The following is a 22,786-nucleotide window of genomic DNA, read 5'->3' on the forward strand; positions in this document are numbered from 1 at the left end:
AATATTTGGTGTACCAGATGATGACTTGAATCTGATGAAAAAACAGCTCAATGTTATAGCTTTTGTAACTTTACTAGCATGAAGGCAAATTTTACTCCATTGGAAGCCAAGTGCCCCACCCACTGCAGCACGGTGGTTACAGGATGTGATGCTCTTTTTACATCTGGAAAAGATCAAATTTAATATAAGAGGTTCAAATAAGTTCATCTCAGTGTGGGAACCTCTATTGTCATACTTTAATGGTCTTCAAGCACTCCCCATATAACAATTGGTTACATAATTTCTATCTAATGTATAATGCACTAAGCTGCAACATTAATCATCATGTATCATGGTTAATCTTACTGTCCTATTGTTGTAATGTCCCTCAACGAAATGGCATTTCTGTACATTGATTTGGAATGAGAAATTTTTTTTTTTATTTAAAGGTCCAGTCAAGTGGGGTAGGGTGGGATGGGATGGGACGAGGGGTGGTATGTTTATGTTTAAAAACAAAAAAGTAATGTATCTCAATTCATGTCCTTTTTCATGGTCTCTTTTTCAATAAAAAGAAGTTTAAAAAAAAGGACTGCAGTTGTCATGAACAGTTTTGCACTCAAGTTTCCATCAATGTTTTGTTGATAACATCAACAAAACTGACTTCATGTTAAAACTGCTAATGTTATAGTCATGTTGTCTGTTGTTGCCCAAATGAGGATGGGTTCCCTTTTGAGTCTGGTTCCTCTTGAGGTTTCTTCCTCATGTCGTCTGAGGGAGTTTTTCCTTGCCACAGTCGCCACAGGCTTGCTCATTGGGGATAGATTAGGGATAAAATTAGCTCATGTTTTAAGTCATTCAACTTCTGTAAAGCTGCTTTGCGACAACATTTATTGTTAAAAGCGCTATACAAATAAACTTGACTTGACAGTTCTACGTATATGCTTAAAAAAAAAATACAAGCCTCAGGAAAACTGGACTGAGCCCCCGGTCTGTTCAATAGCTCAAATAGAAACAGACTCTATTTTGCTGTTTACAATAAATTGGAAATTCCTCTCCAAAAGCATTGAAACTGTGTCTCAGATAAACTCAGTTTTCCATTTTTCTCACCTATGGTTCACAGTGAAGAGCTTCAGCCTTTTTAATTGTACCCTCCTATTCTCTGCCTCATACCCTTTTATTCCCCTAAACTTTGAGACCACTGTCACTTACTCACTTACTACATTAATTTTCTGTTTGCATGATATAAAAAGTAGCATCAGAAATTCCTGAAAAGTGTTCAGTTTGTTCAAAAGATTTGTTTCCTTTTGTTTTCCTTTTGTTTAATTTGTTCAGTCATCTAGCACTTCCAGAAAAAATGATATGTTGCATTTGTTTGCCTGCAGTTCATATTTCCAAATAATTCAGCTCCGATGGCTGCTCATTTGCAGTTTTCAACTGACATGTCAGTGAGCCAATGGGAGATTGTGCATCTTTAATAGTCATTCCTTCAGGTATCATACAGTGTCAGTTCAGCAAAACTGACTATAGTGCTAAATGCAACCTTAACAGGCTATAGCCTAAGTGAGAATTTACTGTCAAACTTAAAATTACAAAATAGTAGCCTAATAGTTATACATTTTAAAAGTACCATTGTATTACTGTAAAATTCACCCTATACTAAAATACATTATTGGCCAATGTTATCAAGACAATATACAAAAATAGCCTACAAATAGCCTTGATTTTCAATCACTACAAAAGACACCATGTATACTGTTTTGTGAAATCATTTGAATTGTATTTATTACACGGCAGTTTCAAATATTATAGAAAATTATTATAGACGAACATTATTTATGTAAATAGCGCACTATATTTCCACTGTGCTTGCTGGTCCAGGTTTAGGAAGTAATGTCTTTCCAAAGCTGGTTTGTTCACTGAAATGCCAAACAACTATAACTAAAAAGACAGGTCACCGGTTCGTTTGTTTTCTAATAGCACTTCCAGATAAGACCAATAGACTATGTTGCCAGTTCTCAAATGTCTAAATCTCCTCCTCCTGTTCCAGGCTTGTATGGTCATTTGCAGTTGCATGTTTGACATGTCAGTGAGTCAGTTGGTCTCCAGCTTTTGGCTAGTACAAGAAGGAGTGAGGAGGAGGCAAGGAACAAACGAGAGGGACAAATGAACAAATCAGTGCATTAGTGCTTGTAGACAGTAGAAAGACAGAGTCAGATTAAAGAACCACTGATTAGTTCAATTTCAATTTGTTTGGGCGATTCATTAGAAAAATATTTGTTCATTCGTTTGTTTGCATTCTCTAATAAAAACAGATGGACTTTTCCATCTGTGGGTGTGAAGCATTGCATTTTGCCAGTAGCAATGCCAATGGAAGCCATGTTTCATATTAGAAAATCTATGGCTTTTGAAGGTTCAGTGAACAAATTTGCACAGATCTTTATAACCAATAAAGAGACAACATAATAAATTAAATATTTTTATTCACCAAAATTTGTATTTTCTGCTTTGCAGTCCATCTACATTCTATGGTGTAATATACAATGGTGAATTTGGAATTTAAGAATTAAAGTATGTAGCCTAGAATTACCATATATAGTGTTATTTATTAAACTTAAATACTGGATTTTTTTTTTCAGAATGGCCAGATGGAGGGAGTTGGGACAGTTTGTGTTACAGGTTTTTTTCTTGTTCTTTACAAATATAAAATTATTTAAAAATTTCATTAAAAATGCATGAGGGTTAAGCAGTAGAAAAGTTTGTGTAACTTTGTGTAACTTTTAAGTTTGCTTAAAAGTTTGTGAACCCTTTAGAATTTTCTATATTTCTGCATAAATATGACCTAAAACATCAGATTTTCACACAAGTCATAAAAGTAGATAAAGAGAACCCAGTTAAACAAATGAGACAAAAATATTATACTTGGTCATTTATTTATTAAAGAAAATGATCCAATAATACATATCTGTGAGTGGCAAAAGTATGTGAACCTCTAGGATTAGCAGTTAATTTGAAAGTGAAATTAGAGTCAGGTGTTTTCAATCAATGGGATGACAATAAGATGTGAGTGGGCACCCTGTTTTATTTAAAGAACAGGGATCTATCAAAGTCTGATCTTTACAGCACATGTTTGTGGAAGTGTATCATGGCACAGACAAAGGAGATTTCTGAGGACCTCAGAAAAAGCGTTGTTGATGCTCATCAGGCTGAAGAGGTTACAAAACCATCTCTAAAGAGTTTGGTTTCCACCAATCCACAGTCAGACAGGTTGTGTACAAATAGAGGAAATTCAAGACCATTGTTACCCTCCCCAGGAGTGGTCGACCAACAAAGATGTAATAGTCGGCGAGGTCACAAAGGACCCCAGGGTAACTTCTAAACAACCGAAGGCATCTCTGACATTGGCTAACGTTAATGTTCATGAGTCCACCATCAGGAGAACACTGAACAACAATGGTGTGCATGGCAGGGTTGTAAGGAGAAAGCCACTGCTCTCCAAAAAGAACACTGCTGCTCATCTGCAGTTTGCTAAAGATCACGTGGACAAGCCAGAAGGCTATTGGAAAAATGTTTTGTGGATGGATGAGACCACAACAGAACATTTTGGTTTAAATGAAAAGCATTATCTTTGGAGAAAGGAAAACACTGCATTCCAGCATAAGAGCCTTATCCCATCTGTGAAATATGGTGGTGGTAGTATCATGGTTTGGGCCTGTTTTGCTGCATCTGGGCCAGGACAGCTTGCCATCATTGATGGAACAATGAATTCTGAATTATACCAGCGAATTCTCAAGGAAAATGTCAGGACATTTGTCCATGAACTGAATCTCAAGAGAAGGTGGGTTATGCAGCAAGACAACGATCCTAAGCACACAAGTCGTTCTACCAAAAAATGGTTAAAGAAGCATTAACTTTATGTTTTGGAATGACCAAGTCAAAGTCCTGACCTTAATCCAATGGAAATGTTGTGGAACGACCTGAAGTGAGCAGTTCATATGAGGAAACCCAACAACATCCCGGAGTTGAAGCTGTTCTGTATGGAGGAATGGGCTAAAATTCCTCCAAGCTGGTGTGCAGGACTGATCAACAGTTACCGGAAACGTTTAGTTGCAGTTATTGCTGCACAAGGGGGTCACACCAGATAATGAAAGCAAAGGTTCATATACTTTTGCCACTCACAAATATGTAATATTGGATCATTTTCCTCAATAAATAAATGACCAAGTATAATATTTTTGTCTCATTTGTTTAACTGGGTTCTCTTTATCTACTTTTATGACTTGTGTGAAAATCTGATGATGTTTTAGGTCATATTTATGCAGAAATATAGAAAATTCTAAAGGGTTCACAAACTTTCAAGCACCACTATTTCATTCCTTCTTGAAAATGGGACTGTTCTGTCTAGTCAGGTTTGGGTAAACTGACATTTTTCTACAGCTGTACCAGCAGTGTGTGTTCATATGTTACATACGATAACAAACAAAAATTAATCATGTAGGCCTAGGTATTTTATTTTTGTTCCATGTCTTCCCACTATGTCCCGTCTCCCAAAATAATGCCCCATGTCTCCCCTCAATGTCCCCATGTCTCCCTGCAAAAAATAATGACAGAAAAAGTGAAACCTGAAGGCCAGTATATGTGACAAGCTGAGAAACTAATGTTGTGGAAAGAAGGTATAGTAAATACTCTCTAATGCAATATGAATGTGATGCTACCTGCAAAGAATTTCACACAATCTACAAACACTGAAAACTTGTCCCAAGTCTCTCCTCTCTCCCCTATAATATGTGAAACTCCACACAGATACAAACCCAAGTTCAGGATCAAACTATGGCCCCTGGAGCTGTGAGGCAGGAACACAATCTGCTGCACCACCGTGTATTCAATTTTAATTCCTCATTATGCACATACATTATAACTCATCTCTGAATGTGGCCCAAAATGTGTAAGTTTTTTTTTTAAATATGATACACTTGCCTGTTTAGTGGTGAATCTCCTGAAGGAAAGTCCAAATGGGTATTTGAGAATTATTCGACTGTTGTAGGAATTTTCCCCTCTGTTCTCTATGAAGACAGTTACGTTCAATTCTTGCATTATTCCCACTTGTATAACTGAATTTCTGAAAAGGGAAAAGTCAAACAACAAGCAAACAAACAATGTCAAATCATCCACTTCTCAGGACTCTGCTGAGCATTTTCACCAATCATCTTGCCTTTACCCCCAGTGTTATCCATTATTTCCACCAAGCATCTTACCCAGAAAAGTTAAAATCCACTCTGAGATCATCAATGCAGATGTTATCTGTTCCACAATTTATTTCAAAATCCAGCTGTGGAAATAGTTACATAGTGAAGAGTCACATGCATGTTCTTCTGATAAGGATTTATATGAAGGGTTGAGAAAATCAGATAAGAGAACTGTAAACATATTTATCATGTATAAAATTAACATAATGGACAATTATGGATAATGCTTTTGACATGTTTATTAGTGACAAGTAAAAAATTGTAAAAGAGATTATACTATGATCACTCTAATATGAAAAGCTGTAGACTCTCAGCACTTACATTATGATCTGAGGTGTTCTTTATGGTAGGATTCAGCATTGGCCGTAAATTGTTCAGTCTTTGACTAGGGAGACCCTCAAATGTATACACCAACTCATTTGATAATGGGTTCAGTGCATCATTGGGGCAGGGCTATAAGGTAGGAGGAAATAAATAGCCACAACAAAAGGGAAAAAAAAAACTTTAAATACCATATTTACGGTTTCAAAAACCCAAGTGAGAGTCAAATGATGCATGAAGTAAATTATGGACAAGTGTTGGTTCATGTGTTCACATCCTATCCTGTATATACTATCTCCACATATACAACCCTGATTCCAAAAAAGTTGGGACAAAGTACAAATTGTAAATAAAAACGGAATGCAATGATGTGGAAGTTTCAAAATTCCATATTTTATTCAGAATTGAACATAGATGTTTAAACTGAGAAAATATATCATTTAAAGAGAAAAATTAGGTGATTTTAAATTTCATGACAACAACACATCTCAAAAAAGTTGGGACAAGGCCATGTTTACCACTGTGAGACATCCCCTTTTCTCTTTACAACAGTCTGTAAATGTCTGGGGACTGAGGAGACAAGTTGCTCAAGTTTAGGGATAGGAATGTTAACCCATTCTTGTCGAATGTAGGATTCTAGTTGCTCAACTATCTTAGGTCTTTTTTGTCGTATCTTCCGTTTTATGATGTGCCAAAAGTTTTCTATGGGTGAAAGATCTGGACTGCAGGCAGGCCAGTTCAGTACTGGCCTTCTTCTACGCAGCCATGATGCTGTAATTGATGCAGGTTTGGCATTGTCATGTTGGAAAATGCAAGGTCTTCCCTGAAAGAGACGTTGTCTGGATGGGAGCATATGTTGCTCTAGAACCTGGATATACCTTTCAGCATTGATGGTGTCTTTCCAGATGTATAAGCTGCCCATGCCACACGCACTAATGCAACCCCATACCATCAGAGATGCAGGCTTCTGAACTGAGTGCTGATAACAACTTGGGTCGTCCTTCTCCTCTTTAGTCCGAATCACATGGCATCCCTGATTTACATAAAGAACTTCAAATTTTGATTCGTCTGACCACAGAACAATTTTCCACTTTGCCGCAGTCCATTTTAAATGAGCCTTGGCCCAGAGAAGACGTCTGCGCTTCTGGATCATGTTTAGATACGGCTTCTTCTTTGAACTATAGAGTTTTAGCTGGCAACGGCGGATGGCACGGTGAATTGTATTCACAGATAATGTTCTCTGGAAATATTCCTGAGCCCATTTTGTGATTTCTAATACAGAAGCATGCCTGTATGTGATGCAGTGCCATCTAAGGGCCCAAAGATCACAGGCACCCAGTATGGTTTTCCGGCCTTGACCCTTACGCACAGAGGTTCTTCCAGATTCTCTGAATCTTTTGACGATATTATGCACTGTAGATGATATGTTCAAACTCTCTTTGCAATTTTACCCTGTTGAACTCCTTTCTGATATTGCTCCACTATTTGTCGGCACAGAATTAGGGGGATTGGTGATCCGCTTCCCATCTTTACTTCTGAGAGCCGCTGCCACTCCAAGATGCTCTTTTTATACCCAGTCATGTTAATGACCTATTGCCAATTGACCTAATGAGTTGCAGTTTGGTCCTCCAGCTGTTCCTTTTTTGTATCTTTAACTTTTCTAGCCTCTTATTGCCCCGTCCCAACTTTTTTGAGATGTGTTGCTTCATGAAATTTCAAATGAGCCAATATTTGGCATGAAATTTCAAAATGTCTCACTTTCGACATTTGATATGTTGTCTATGTTCTATTGTGAATACAATATCAGTTTTTGAGATCTGTAAATTATTGCATTCCGTTTTTATGTACAATTTGTACTTTGTTCCAACTTTTTTGGAATTGGGGTTGTACACAAAATAATTATATTTTGAGTATATTAGTATATTAGTACTCTTGGCTAATAAAATGTTCCATTTGTGAATTTATTCAACTCCAACACATGAAACGTTGGAATGAAATAGGTGCTGACTTGACTTGTTATTATATGTCCAAATAATATAGATTAATACATAAGACATAGTTAGTAGTGCAATAGCAAAATTTGAGGAATGACCACAAATTACCATGGAAAAATTCTAATGATTGTCTTCTAGGACAAATGATGTAAAAAAAGAGTGAAAAATATACAATGGGATAAAAGTGCAACCCAGTAGCATGGTTTTGGTAGACCACAGATTGTTTACACTTCATTTTATTTCATTTTTTTAATGGAAGACAACTGTCACATAAATGTTATAACACAATTATATATATATATATATATATACACACACAGTGGGGCAAAAAAGTATTTAGTCAGTCACCAATTGTGCAAGTTCTCCCACTTAAAAAGATGAGAGAGGCCTGTAATTTTCATCATAGGTATAGAGATCTTGCAGTCACGTGACCGGAAAGTTCACAGCCGCCATCTTGTCGGTAAAAAACACCGCTGAATACTGCTGCACTCGTGTACAGAATGGATCAATTTCAACCAACGGACTACACGGCTCATTTTTCTAATGAACAGAAAACTAGATATATGTCTAAAATAAATGACCTACAGATTAGTGAAACCCGGGGCATACACTGTGCAATTTTTGGCCCGATTTTGACACGATTTTCACTCGTGCGACTATTTTGGAGATCGGGCCGATTTTTGGCTCAATCGTGCGTCTCGGATCGTGTAGTATTGAGGTATTTCACCTGACGTCACAGGGTCACATGACGCCCCGGTGTCCGCCGTTTTGGACGGCAAGCTACATACTAACGCTGCAGACAGAGAGGGAGAACCAGCTTGGAAAAAAATGTGTTACAGACACCTAGAATAGATTAATTTGTCAGTAAGCACTCTATAAATAACCATGGTGTTTGCTTGTTGTGCTGTGGGCTGCCACAACAGACAGGGACAGCGTGCAGGACGCTCCTTTTACCGGTTTCCTACTGACCCAGACAAGAGGGCCAAATGGATTGCAGCTGTGAAGAGACAGGATTGGGAGCCAACAGAGTACTCCAGACTTTGCAGTGATCATTTAATTTCAGGTTAGTTTATCAGTCAACGCAATTTTGATAAAATATATAGCAAAAAGTAAATGGGTCAGTGTTTGTTAACCCATCTGAGCAGTGAAACAAGGCAGTGTTAATTTGTCTAGGGTTGCATGTAGCAGACATTTTGTTCTCCTGTTTGTCATGTATTATTTTCTTTTGATGAATAAAGTTTATAAATACTACTTATATCATGTCATAGCCGGAGCTCGCTAGCGCGCCGGGGAGCTCGCTGGCGCGCTCGCTGGCGTGCCGGGGGAGCTCGCTGGCGCGCTCGGGCGCCGGAGCTCGCTGGCGCGCTCCGGCTATGACATGATATAAGTAGTATTTATAAACTTTATTCATCAAAAGGAAAATAATATTCTATTCAATATTCTATTCTAATCGCCCAAACCTGTGTATGGCGATGGGTCAGTGAACAATCCTGGTGGAAGCAGGTAAACGTCGTTCTCTAAGCCTGCTAACCTCAATTTTTGCAAATACCTCTCCCTCTGCTCGCCCTGTAAATGCCCTACGTCACTGGATAGTGAAGGTGTTTTCTGCATCTCGCTCCTTTTTCTTTTATGTTTTTCGTTTGTTGCCTTCCTCGCATTCAAACTGATTCGAGCCGTGCCGTCCAAAATGGCAGCATCACATGACTTGGTCACGTGGGTGAAATACCTCAATACATGGGGTAACGACAAGCGATTAACACCTCACGACCTCCTCCCGATCGATCGGATGAAAATCAAACATGTTTGAAATCCTGGTCGCCCATCGTGAGGCTATCGCACTGTTGAAGCAGTGTCACGAGCCGATTTACCTCAACCTGTCACACTACACATGCGCGAACACAGATACGGAAGAGAAAACAAACACTGAGCAGCACTTCCGGTCTCCTCTTCTTCTTCACGTTGCAGTTCCGGACACAAGAATCTGGAAGTATGGAAGTACAGTGTGAGCAGTCAGATCGCATCCGAGCATCAGATCGTATAGTGTGAGAACAGTAAGCTGCGTGCTGCGATTCACTCGTACAGTGTGAGCAGCAGCTAAATACCGCGATTGAAAAAATCGCACAGTGTAGTTTTCATGACCGTGTCAGTGGATTTTGAACTGCCAGAGGTGGAATACCCAGATGTGTATAATTACCTCATCAACTTTCCCTCGCTGTTCAGTGGTGAAGCACTGCCTGCTTATAAATCTCTGGACAGTTATCTTTACAGAAATTCAGGATTTGTCAGCGACTCAGATGTGGCATCTTGTAAACAAGAAAATAACAATCCTCATTGGACGGGGAAGTCACTTAAGTATTGAGTATAGCACTGACCAGCCGATTATAGAATAGAATAAGGTAATTCCAGCTGTAATTCCAAATCGTCCGTCTTGTTTACCATGGATCTGGCGTTGGAGAGGTAAAGGCTTGGCAGTGGAGATTTGAGTGGCTGTTTTCTGAGCTTAGTCAACAGGCCGGCTCTGCCTGCAGCCTCGTTTTTGCTTCTGCTCCCGACGCCGCCTCCTTCGCTTTGCTTCCGATAACAATCCATGGAGACCCCACTGGTCTCGCTATCTCATCTGGAATGTTGTGCATGCGATGGAAATCACTACAAACCATCATTTTCTGCTGGAAACCAATGTCCAGTAAGTCCATACGGTTGTAGTGGATATTGAAGTCCGGTACAGACGAACAACACGCAAAAATACACACAAAAAAACATAAAAAACGTGCACAGGTAGGGAGAGCTTGTAGCCGCAGCTGTTGTAGTAGAATTGTATATAGTAGGGTTTTCCAGAAGAAAAGGTAGAAGTAGAAGCAGAAGTAGAACCAGAAGTAGAAGGCGGAAATATGGCGTTTGACCAACAAGATGGCGTCTGTCACAATCTGGATTGGCTGTGACGTTACATGCAAGTGCTCCATACCTCAACTATGAGAGACAAAATGAGAAAAAAAAATCCAGAAAATCACATTGTCTGATTTTTAAAGAATTTATTTGCAAATTATGGTGGAAAATAAGTATATGGTCAATAACAAAAGTTCATCTCAATACTTTGTTATATACCCTTTGTTGGCAATGACAGAGGTCAAATGTTTTCTGTAAGTCTTCACAAGGTTTTCACACACTTGCTGGTATTTTGGCCCATTCTTCCATGCAGATCTCCTCTAGAGCAGTGATGTTTTGGGGCTGTCGCTGGGCAACACGGACTTTCAACTCCCTCCAAAGATTTTCTATGGGGTTGAGATCTGGAGACTGGCTAGGCCACTCCAGGACCTTGAAATGCTTCTTACAAAGCCACTCCTTTGTTGCCCGGGCGGTGTGTTTGGGATCATTGTCATGCTGAAAGACCCAGCCACGTTTCATCTTCAATGCCCTTGCTGATGGAAGGAGGTTTTCACTCAAAATCTCACAATACATGGCCCCATTCATTCTTTCCTTTACATGGATCAGTCATCCTGGTCCCTTTGCAGAAAAACAGCCCCAAAGCATGATGTTTCCACCCCCATGCTTCACAGTAGGTATGGTGTTCTTTGGATGCAACTCAGCATTTTTTCTCCTCCAAATACGACAAGTTGAGGTTTTACCAAAAAGTTCTATTTTGGTTTCATCTGACCATATGACATTCTCCCAATCCTCTTCTGGATCATCCTAATGCTCTCTAGCAAACTTCAGACGGGCCTGGACATGTACTGGCTTAAGCAGGGGGACATGTCTGGCACTGCAGGATTTGAGTCCCTGGCGGTGTAGTGTGTTACTGATGGTAGCCTTTGTTACTTTGGTCCCAGCTCTCTGCAGGTCATTCACTAGGTCCCCCCATGTGGTTCTGGGATTTTTGCTCACCATTCTTGTGATCATTTTGACCCCATGGGGTGAGATCTTGCATGGAGCCCCAGATTGAGGGAGATTATCAGTGGTCTTGTATGTCTTCCATTTTCTAATAATTGCTCCCACAGTTGATTTCTTCACACCAAGCTGCTTACCTATTGCAGATTCAGTCTTCCCAGCCTGGTGCAGGTCTACAATTTTGTTTCTGGTGTCCTTTGACAGCTCTTTGGTCTTGGCCATAGTGGAGTTTGGAGTATGACTGTTTGAGGTTGTGGACAGGTGTCTTTTATACTGATAACGAGTTCAAACAGGTGCTATTAATACAGGTAACGAGTGGAGGACAGAGAAGAAAGAAGTTCTCTTGAAGTTGTTACAGGTCTATGAGAGTCAGAAAACTTGCTTGTTTGTAGGTGACCAAATACTTATTTTACCGAGGAATTTACCAATTAATTCATTAAAAATCCTACAATGTGATTTCCTGGATTCTTTCCCCTCATTCTGTCTCTCATAGTTGAAGTGTACCTATGATGAAAATTACAGGCCTCTCTCATCTTTTTAAGTGGGAGAACTTGCACAATTGGTGGCTGACTAAATACTTTTTTGCCCCACTGTAGCAGCAGTGCAAGAATGAAATAGTTATTTAACTAAGGATTGTTAGAATATTTCCTAAAACGGATGGTACAAAATTTCATTTTCTCAGATTTTCACATCTTTAAAGAATACAGTGGCGCTTAAAAGTTTGTGAACCCTTTAGAATTTTCTATATTTCTGCATAAATGTGACCTAAAACATCAGATTTTCACACAAGTCATAAAAGTAGATACAGAGAACCCAGTTAAACAAATGAGACAAAAATATTATACTTGGTCATTTATTTATTGAGGAAGATGATCCAATATTACATATATGTGAGTGGCAAAAGTATGTGAACCTCTAGGATTCACAGTTAATTTGAAGGTGAAATTAGAGTTTTCAATCAATGGGATGACAATCAGGTGTGACTGGGCACCCTGATTTATTTAAAGAACAGGGATCTATCAAAGTCTGGTCTTCACAACACAAGTTTGTGGAAGTGTATCATGGCACAAACAAAGGAGATTTCTGAGGACCTCAAAAAAGTGTTGTTGATGCTCATCAAGCTGGAAAAGGTTACAAAATCATCTCTAAAGAGTTTGGACTCCACCAATCCACAGTCAGACAGATTGTGTACAAATGGAGGAAATTCAAGACCATTGTTACCCTCTCCAGGAGTGGTCGACCAACAAAGATCACTCCAAGAGCAAGGTGTGTAATAGTTGGCGAGGTCACAAAGGACCCCAGGGTAACTTCTAAGCAACTGAAGGCCTCTCTCACATTGGCTAATGTTAATGTTCATGAGTCCACCATCAGGAGAACATTGAACAACAATGGTGTGCATGGCAGGGTTGCAAGGAGAAAGCCACTGCTCTCCAAAAAGAACATTGTTGCTCGTTTGCAGTTTGCTAAAGATCATGTGGACAAGCCAGAAGGCTATTGGAAAAATGTTTTGTGGACCAAAATAAGACCAAAATAGAACTTTTTGGTTTAAATGAGAAGCATTATGTTTGGAGAAAGGAAAACAGTGCATTTCAGCATAAGAACCTTATCCCATCTGTGAAACATGGTGGGCCTGTTTTGCTGCATCTGGACCAGGACGGCTTGCCATCATTGATGGAACAATGAATTTTGAATTATACCAATGAATTCTAAAGGAAAATGTCAGAACACCTGTCCATGAACTGAATCTGAAGAGAAGGTGGGTCATGCAGCAAGACAACGATCCTAAGCATACAAGTCATTCTACCAAAGAATGGTTAAAGAAGGATAAAGTTAATGTTTTGGAATGGCCAAGTCAAAGTCCAATTGAAATGTTGTGGAAGGACCTGAAGCAAGCAGTTCATGGGAGGAAACCCACATACATCCCGGAGTTGAACAGGCACGCGGGAACACATTTTAGGTCAGGGATGCTGCATATTAAGTAGCCTAGTTCAGGGGTTCCCAAACTTTTCCATGCCAAGGCCCCCCAAACAGCATTAGCTTCTGGCCAGGGACCCCCTTTGCAAACCCACAGACAATGCTACAAAATATGTAAAGAAACATCAACTTTTAGAATGTTTTCTCTTACTTTTATTCAATAGTCAGTAAATGTTACATTTGTTGAATATTATTAACTAACATGTTTTCAACACAAATATTTTCGCACTGAACAATAAACTGTAGAACCTCCTCACTGCAAAACCCGATAAGGTCACTGAGCTCAAAAATTTTATTGAAACCGATTACGTAAAAATTTTTGAGGTAAGTAACTTAAATTTTTTAAGGTAAGATTTCTTAAAAATTACAATTAAGTGTAACTATAGTGTAATTTTTAAGAAATCTTACCTTAAAAAATTTAAGTTACTTACCTCAAAAATTTTTACGTAATCGGTTTCAATAAAATTTTTGAGCTCAGTGACCTTATCGGGTTTTGCAGTGCTGTGTTATCCATCCTTTTTGCGACCAGTGCCTCGCGATGGAGCATGCAGTGTGTGGCCACTACATGCGGGGCCTTCTGCTTAATGAGAGTGGTCACTCCACTGATCTTCCCAGTCATTGCCGCGGCTCTGTCTGAACACACCCCCACACAACGGGCCCAGTCCAATCCATTAGACTCGATGTAATCGTCCAAAACTTGAAAAATGTCTTTCCCAGTAGTTCTTCTTTCAAGTGCTTTACAAAATAGTATTTCCTCCACAAATCTATTTCACAAATTTATTTCACAAATGTGAAATAAATCTGATGTACACAAGCAGTTGGGCCTCATTGGATAAATCTGTGCTCTCATCCAGCTTTAGTGCGAAGTATTCGCTGGCTCTCACCTGCTCCAACAGCTGAGCAGATACGTCTAGAGCCATGTCACCAATCCGTTGGCTCACGGTGTTATCAGAGAGTGGGACAGCATCGATTTTTTGGCAGCATCCTCACCAAGCAATTCTCGGACAATGTCTTTGGTGGCTGGTAAAATCAAATCTTCTCCAATTGAGTGAGGTTTTTTAGCACGAGCAATGTGGTACGAGACTAAAAATTATGCCTTCAGGGCCCACTTGGGGACAGTAGCTTGCTGGGTGAATGCAGCAGATTGCCTGACCAAATGCTTTTCTTTGCGTCTGAAGAAATCTACTGTTTTTTCGGCATCTGTCGGATGTTTTTGTACCAAGTGACGCTGAAGTTTCGAAGGTTTTAAGCACTCGTTTGACAGGGTCTCCAGACAGAGGACGCATTTCGGGCAATCATGGCCATTTTTCTGTATGGCTGTAATGTATGCTGCTTCATATTTTCGGATTTTAGTTGGCCAGGACTTCTTAGTTTTTTTCGCAGCAGTGTCCTCCACAGCAGGGCTGTTGGTTTGTTCCTTCGGTCTCTTCTTCAAAAACCTGTGCATTTTGCGCTAGCAATACGCTAGCTTGAGGAGCAAAGCAGCTTGATAAATGGCGCAAACCGCAACGTCACAGGCAATCGGAGAGATGAGCATGGCAAACAACGTTTCGATATGATGTATTATTATTAATAATTATATTTTATAATAATGATTAAAAAACTAATTACAATATATTTAATAATTATTATTTTAAAAAAGTCTATTTTTTTCGCAATTTTGTTATCGTCCCTCCAACGAGGCTCCCCTAGCGCCCCCTGGCGGCCCCCCAGCCCACTTTGAAAACCACTGGCCTAGTTAATGGGGGTCATGGGTTTATATATATATATATATATATATATATATATATATATATATATATATATATATATGCCGTTATAATGCACTTTAAGATTGATACCTTGACATCGCTGCAGCGCAGTACCCGACATTCCATAATCTACATGTAACGCATGTAAGCAGAACCAACCTGTGATCTGTGATTTTGGCCGATATGTCTGAAGACTCCGAAGAAGCTCCATTCCTGAGGCACATTAACTGAATATTTTCCATCATTAACACATTGTTTTAACTACATGGTGATGGAAAGATCTAAAGACTAACTATTATTTTAACATATCCTGAAGCATTGGTGTCGGAACCAGTTTTAAAGTGATGTAAGAATAAGCGGGGGTTCAGGGGTTTCTCCCCTGAGAACATTTTTCATGTTGTAGAGGCCAGATAGCGGGTTTTGCGCAATTTTAGACAGAAAGAGAACGGTCTTACTACGCTACCAGAAAACACGTTCTCATATCAGTTAGGCTGTGAAAACCATGCAGGCAAAATTAGTAATGATTTAAAATGTTTCATCCCTGCTCAGTAGGGGTGCGCAACACCCTCAGTACTCCAGTAGAGGGCGCTGCAGCGCCCTCAGCACCCCACTTCCCGCGCCCTTGGAGTTGAAGCTGTTCTGTATGGAGGAATGGGCTAAAATTCCTCCAAGCCAATGTGCAGGACTGATCAACAGTTACTGGAAACGTTTAGTTGTAGTTATTGCTGCACAAGGGGGTCCCATCAGATACTGAAAGCAAAGGTTCACATACTTTTGCCAGTCAGATATGTAATATTGGATCATTTTTCCTCAATAAATAAATGACCAAGTATAATATTTTTGTCACATTTGTTTAACTGGGTTCTCTTTATCTACTTTTAGGACTTGTGTGAAAATCTGATGTTTAAGGTCATATTTATGTAGAAATATAGAAAATTCTAAAGGGTTCACAAACTTTCAAGCACCACTGCATCTTGTTTTAAAAGTAAGTAGTCAGACTTAGTCACAGGAGTGCCACAAAAATAAATAAATAAAATCAATCAATAAACTGGAAAAGCACTCGGAGAGCGCAGACCTCCGCCAAGAATCCTTTAAAAAAATCCGGGATCCAGAAGGTGATCCGGATCACCGCCAAAATTTAATGGATTGTTACTTGTGCCCAGTCCCACCTCTGGAAAATATTTCAGAGCAATCCGTTCATAACTTTTTCCGTAATGTTGCTAACAGACAAACCAACAAACAAACAACCAACGCTACCGAAAACATAACCTCCTTGGCGGAGGTAATAAATAAAATTAAAAACCCTAATCTTGCATCTGTCAGTCGAGGCGCTAAAGTCAACAGCGCACATCGAACTACAAACATGGCCGCTCAGAACTACAACAGCCAGGATTCACAGCGCCCCCTGTCACCAGAATATTGAACTCAGCTGTTTCTCATTACCACAACGCTACTTAAGCTCCTCTCTGACATCACTTTAGTGTGAAGTATCATTCTGAGTTTGTAGTTCTTACTGAGCCTTAAGGCCTGGTCCCACTGCACTTACGGATGCAAAGAGGATGTAAAACGTAAAAAAATCTTTGCCATCCGTTGGAAAACGCTATGCATCCGTTGTGTACTCATTGCATACGTGCTTCATACGCTCTATCCATCGAGCATCCGTCCACTGTGATTTCATCCGCGCAAAAAGTTTTGAGCTGCACAAAACTTTTAGAACGGATGAACTTTCCGCCGTGTACGATGTAAATCCGCGACATATACGAGCAACAAACGTTCTATGTCCGTTATCATCCGTTAAACGTCTGCTGTATCCTCTCTGCATCCTCTGGGCATCCTCGCAACTCACATCCGCTGCAGCTGAAAACGGAAAGAGGGAGGAAAGATAAGGTACATGAAACGTCTATTCATCGTTAGTAGCACGGAAATAGAAAGGATGTAAGTGTATGCATCTCGTATATAAAGTATTCAAAACGGACAAAGCGTTTATATCTGGGATGTGTCTCGTATATTTAGGATGTCTGGAGTATGTCTAGAGTATGTAGAAGGACACCTAGCGGACAATCGATATTTTGTATAAAAAGGGGGAGAAAATCATCTAGTAGTAGAGATGTATCGATGTAGCCGCCAGCACGTCTTTCCGCTTTATGCTGACGGCGTGCGTGCTGCATCCCTTTATTTCCGCGGAGCAGACGCAATTCATACCCCCCGCATGCGCAGTGAACGGTCTGCATCCGATATACATCCGCGCAACATCCCCTTTGTTTCCGTTAGGCGTACGTGATGCATTCCCTTCATCTGCTATGCATCCGCTCTTTCTGCTATGCGTCCGCTTCTCAGTTATCACCGGTAACCCCTTCGGAGCTGTCATCCACGTCCATCCACTTCCATCCGCTTTCATCCGCTAGGCTTCCTATGAACATGCGTTTAACATCCCCGCTATATACTACCCACGTCCGTTCTTTTCCGTTCTGTTTTCGCAAATTTTCGCAAATTTTGTCCATTTCTGGAGCGGATGAAAACGGATAGAGCCACCCCCGAAATTTTGCTCGTCCGCTGTGTCCTTTTTGCATACGTTTTGTGTCCATCGGCCAGTGGGACCGGGCCTTTAGGTTTCCTGCCTGGTGTACTTTTATTGACTCTCGCTATCCTCGTTTCGTCTACGCTTCCTCTTTTGTCTATGTCACCCTGTCTGCCAATCGACCGACCCTCACCTACCTTCTGACTATGATTTCTGCTTCGTGATTTGGCTTTGTCCTGTTTGCTCACCGCTTCTTCCTACAATTACACCAGTAAGTACCTGCATCCTAACAGCTTCCACCATGTGTATGCTGGCTATTTTCTAGTTATTTTTATTTAATTTTTATTCATTTTATTCTTTGACAGGAATTCCATTAAAAAAAACCCTGAGTCCATATATTACACCTAGGCATGTTTTGAAGATATTTCATAGGTAGAGATTGTCACATATATTGATTATCAGATTTCACGTTTTCTTATCACTGTTTGGTCATATCAGTACATCATAAACATGTGCAAGTAAATACATTTAAAAGGAGCATTTCAAATACCTCTATAAAAAATTCATGCTGCTTGCATTTCTTCTCCAGCGTAATAGCTATCTTGTTAAATAGAACGCGGTTTTTCTCTGAAAAGTAGGCCCGGTAGCTTTGACGTTTGGCATCAAGTTTTAATGTATAGTTTATATTTGCAGTAAAGTCTAAACAAACAGAAATCACAACAACATTAAGGTTTATGAACTCAAAGATTTCTTATTTTGTAACCAATAGGTTATGCATTTAAAATTGTAGCTAGATTTAGGTACCTTTCTTGTCAGTATTTGTTTCTTTCATAGTGAAACACAATGTTAGTGTGTTTTTCAAAGGACTCCTGCAGTCATTGTCTCTGGTGGGGATTTTGGATGGACTGTAAGTTACTTCCTTCCACAAGTGCACAATGGGTCTAGATCTAAACGTTATGCAAGACACAACACACAAATGTAATAGCATTTTCACATTTTGTGGTGTTACAACCTGGAATTGAAATGGATTTCACTGTATGTCATGAATCTACACACAACTGTTCCTAAACTTAACATTAGGCAGAGGTTCACTTTTTGAAAAGACAATGATCTTAATGATATTGTCATAGCTACAGGGAAATGGTTCCAAAGCGAGAAATGGAATGTGTTAGAATTCTTACTGAAATTACTGTTCACAAACCCCTCCATCCAATCAGAGCTTGAGCAATTTTGCCACATCAATCCAGCTGATGCAGTTCCAAGAATATTTGCATCTGTATTTGCAGTTAACGGTGGTACCAAGTATTGACACGGAGGTGAATACTTAAGCAATTTTTTTTAAATTACCCAATAAAATGTCACCTCAAATATTAGGCAACTTGTGTGAATCAAATGTTAAAATTCCCAGGTAAGTCCATGTCAATTCCCAGTTCTACCATGACAAAATGTGGAAAAGTTCATGAGGGTAGAATTTCAGTTTGCAGACTGTTCTAAACCAAGCAGTGACAGTGAAAGATGCTGGACCTGATATCTTCAACACAAGAATAAAACACACTACCATGTCAGATCTGAAATGCCAAACCTTAAAAGTAAGACTGCTCCTTTGGAACCGACAGCAAGATCGAGCAGCTCGTCTTCACTATGATCCACAGCGGCTCGACTTAGAGACAAACCAAAAAATTGCAGCCCAGTGCGCACAGATGAGCCTATAATTCTCTGTTTAAAAAAAAAAAAAGTAACAGAAGTTGATTGTGAGAGATCTTCAAAATAATGAATCTCTAGTAAATCTACAGCTTTACCTTTTAACCTAATTTGTTTGTATGAATGCTGGTATACTTCACATTATCTGCTAAATACAGGTAATTATAACTGAAGAAAAAATGGCTGCAATGGATGAAATATTTTGGAGGAAAAACAGCCCCAAAACATCACACAACTTTCACCATGATTTACAGTTGGGATAGGATTCTTTTCATTATAGCCCTCCTTCATTTTACACCAAACCCTAGTGTGAATTGCCAAAAGCTCAATTTTTTTTTATTACATCAAATTGTGGAATGGTCTGGATAATGAACTCAAATAGCACCAACAAAACTGTTTCAAAAAAATATATATAAAAACATGTTACTAAAACTGAGAATGAGGACAGGCAGACTATATAGGTGATGAAATTGAGAGCAAGTCTGTGACTGGTCTTGTATTTTGTATATAGTTATAGGTAGGTGTATATGTATGTACTGTATAGATGTATGTGTGTGTATGCATAAGTGTCTGTATGTTTGATTTGGTCGATATTATAACATGTCGGTATGTCTTGGTATTTTTTTTTCTTTGTTTGTTGCTTGTTTTCTTGTGTGTGTATATATAGTTTATTATGGTGGAAAGTGACGTTTGATTAGCAGTGGTATAGAGGGTTAGGATTGGATAAGTTATTACTTCCTAATCCTTTCTGAACTATGTTACTGCCTTGTGGCTACGTTATTCTGTTTGACGATGTTTTGATTATTGCATTTTTTATTTAAATTTTTCTTTTGTTCAGAATAATCAATCAAACATCAGACCATAGAACACTGTTCCAGTCAATGTTGTAGCAGTGTTTCGCAAACTCCAGGTGCTTACATTTGTGGTTAACTGACAGAAAAGGCTTCCCCCCCCCCTTCTCTGGCATACCTTCTAAATCTGTTGGTATGGAGGTGGTGGTTTTGGAGACTTGGAAACGTGTGTGTTTTTTTGTAATTCACCAACAGTGATCCTAGGGGATTTTCTTTTGCCTATCTTACCTTAGTACTTCTTTCAGCTGCTCCTGTTGGGGGTTGCCACAGCAGATCTGTTCCGCATATTTGATTTGGCATAAATTTATTATTTTTTTTTTCCCCCCTGAAGTTCAAAGTCATGCAGATGACTTTGAAGGGGAGAGTTGTCCCCTTGGGATCAGAACTAAGTATGGACTGGCTTGTGCAACTTCAGTATTTTACCTAATCCGCATGACTTTGAACTGTGGGGGAAGCCGAAGCACCTGGAGGAAACCCACACTGACATGGGGAGAGCATGCAAAGTCCACACAGAGGCCCCTGTCGGCAGGGAGGTTTGAACCTGGAAACTTCTTGCAGTGAGGGGACCGTGCTAACCACTGTGCTGCTCCATCCTCCTTGCTGTATGTGGGAGCAAAATAAATTTGGGTCCTCTTCTAGGCAAGTTTGTAATAGTTCCAGTTACATTAGTACCTGTTGCATCAGTTCCAGTTGGTGTCCACTTTTTAATTATTGCCCTAATAATAGAAATGGATATTTTCAGGCAAGTAGCTATTTTTGATTCCTTGACTTATGAAGGCCAAAAAAAAAAAATTCCTTCCTCATTTGGTTTGTGTTCTTTTATCTTTCCCATATTGATGGATGGCTAAGGGAATTTGGCCTGTCACCTCATTTGTACCCCAGTTAATCAGGAAGTCATGGATTAGTTTAAGTTCCTACACACTCTGATCAACTCAAATGTACAACTTGAATGGAAAACATGCTTCAGTTACATTGTGTTCACTAATTTCCAGGGGTGCCAATAATAGTAGTGCATGTGTTTTTGTTGAAAATAATTTCTTGAGGGATTTGTTTTTCTCTGAAATTTATTTCAATTAAAGGCTGGATTTCTTTTTTTCAGTGTGAGATGAAGCTACTTCATCAAAAAGTAGGTTTTTTCTAACCCTTTTTAGTAATCTTTATAACGGGTGCTAATATTCATGGAGGACACTGTAGATATAGCTTAAAGGATGGCATAAAATAATTCAAGTGAACTGCACACAATCCTGACCTCAATCCCAGTAAACAACTTTGGGATGAATTGGAACACCAACTTTGCATCAGGCCTTCTTGCCGAACATCAGTGCCCAACCTCTTGTGGTTGAATGAGGCAAAAAAAAAACCCACAGCCATGGTGCGAAATCTAGTGGAAAGCCTTCACAGAAGGGTGGATGTTATAGCAGCAAAGGGGAACCAACTCAATCTTATTGTCCATGGTTTTGGAATGGGATGTTCAAAAATTGACCATTATAATGTAGGAAAAATACAAGCGTTTTCCTATGCAATGCTTTCCATCTACCCACCCCAAGAACACTAAGATAAAGCTGGTGATATTGTAGCTCACCAAAATACAATTCCCCTTGTCATGCACACCTTAGACCTTTAGACTGAAAGCACATCCTTTCTGATCACAAAATCACTACACAACCTGATTATTGCTTGGCTCAAAAATCAAAACCCATCCATCTCTTGGAGAGAATGTGAGGCTCATTGTTTGCTTAAATTGATTCTTGTCTCTCCACTGTGACACTACACAGATCACAAGTTCCAAAATAAAAACCAACATCCAAATACCTGCTTCCTACCTTGATCTAGTGCAGGTGTTTAAGAAACCTTAGCTTTACGAACTCCCCTGGCACCATCCATGGGACTGCACAACAGACCTCCTTAATGGCATCCTAACCAAGGAAGCCTTGACCTTGAGATATAGCTATCCTTCAAACTCACCATTGGTCATTGAGTTTTGTTGGTATCTGCTTCCTCTCTTCCCATCAATGCTTCAACAGGTGAAGGGACCCAAAATCTTTACAAAACTAGATTTGTGCAGTAGGTGTTATCCACAGTTGATAAAGTTATGACTGGATTACATGGTTAATAACCCCACCCAAGTACGATGAAGATTTAGTAATTTAAGAGTCATATGATCTGACAAACACCTGCATGTGTTTCCAGCCTTCTTAAAGTCCTCAAAGTGTCACTGTCCAGGTATGTCTCAGTCTCTTTCTTGTAATTTCTGTAGCTGCTCATTGGGTCCTAATCTGCACCTGTAACCTTTGGGCCATGACAGAATATTTCCACCTTACAATGGATCCAGTAGACTATAACTCCTTCAAAGCATATGTCAGATAACGTTATCCAGGGACACATGTCCGCCCGGGGGCATTTTGAGTTATTGACATTCAGAAAGTACAGTTTCTAAGCTTTCCAATGATGCCTTCCATGTGGAGATCTGGCAATATTTGAAGAATGTGTGGCCTTTTGAAAGTGTGTACCTCTTAAAACAGAAGGGAGAAAATCGCCCTCAAAGTTTTCCATCTCAGCTACTCTGGGTGCA

General features: G+C 39.6%; 1 protein-coding gene across 1 annotated transcript in view; it reads right to left on the reverse strand.

Annotated features, from left to right (window-relative positions):
* The window catches only part of LOC132898050 (integrin alpha-X-like), a 267,909-nt gene that overhangs the window by 77,872 nt on the left and 167,251 nt on the right, over positions 1-22,786 (reverse strand). Inside the window, exons 15-20 of the mRNA XM_060939420.1 lie at positions 19,245-19,378; positions 18,467-18,609; positions 18,213-18,361; positions 5,544-5,675; positions 5,232-5,305; positions 4,954-5,095 (exon numbers count right to left, since the gene is read on the reverse strand). Of these exons, the coding sequence (XP_060795403.1) occupies positions 4,954-5,095; positions 5,232-5,305; positions 5,544-5,675; positions 18,213-18,361; positions 18,467-18,609; positions 19,245-19,378 (774 nt within the window). The remainder of the gene's footprint in view (positions 1-4,953; positions 5,096-5,231; positions 5,306-5,543; positions 5,676-18,212; positions 18,362-18,466; positions 18,610-19,244; positions 19,379-22,786) is intronic.

The sequence above is a fragment of the Neoarius graeffei genome, chromosome 14 (assembly GCF_027579695.1).
Source record: "Neoarius graeffei isolate fNeoGra1 chromosome 14, fNeoGra1.pri, whole genome shotgun sequence".
NCBI lineage: Eukaryota > Metazoa > Chordata > Actinopteri > Siluriformes > Ariidae > Neoarius > Neoarius graeffei.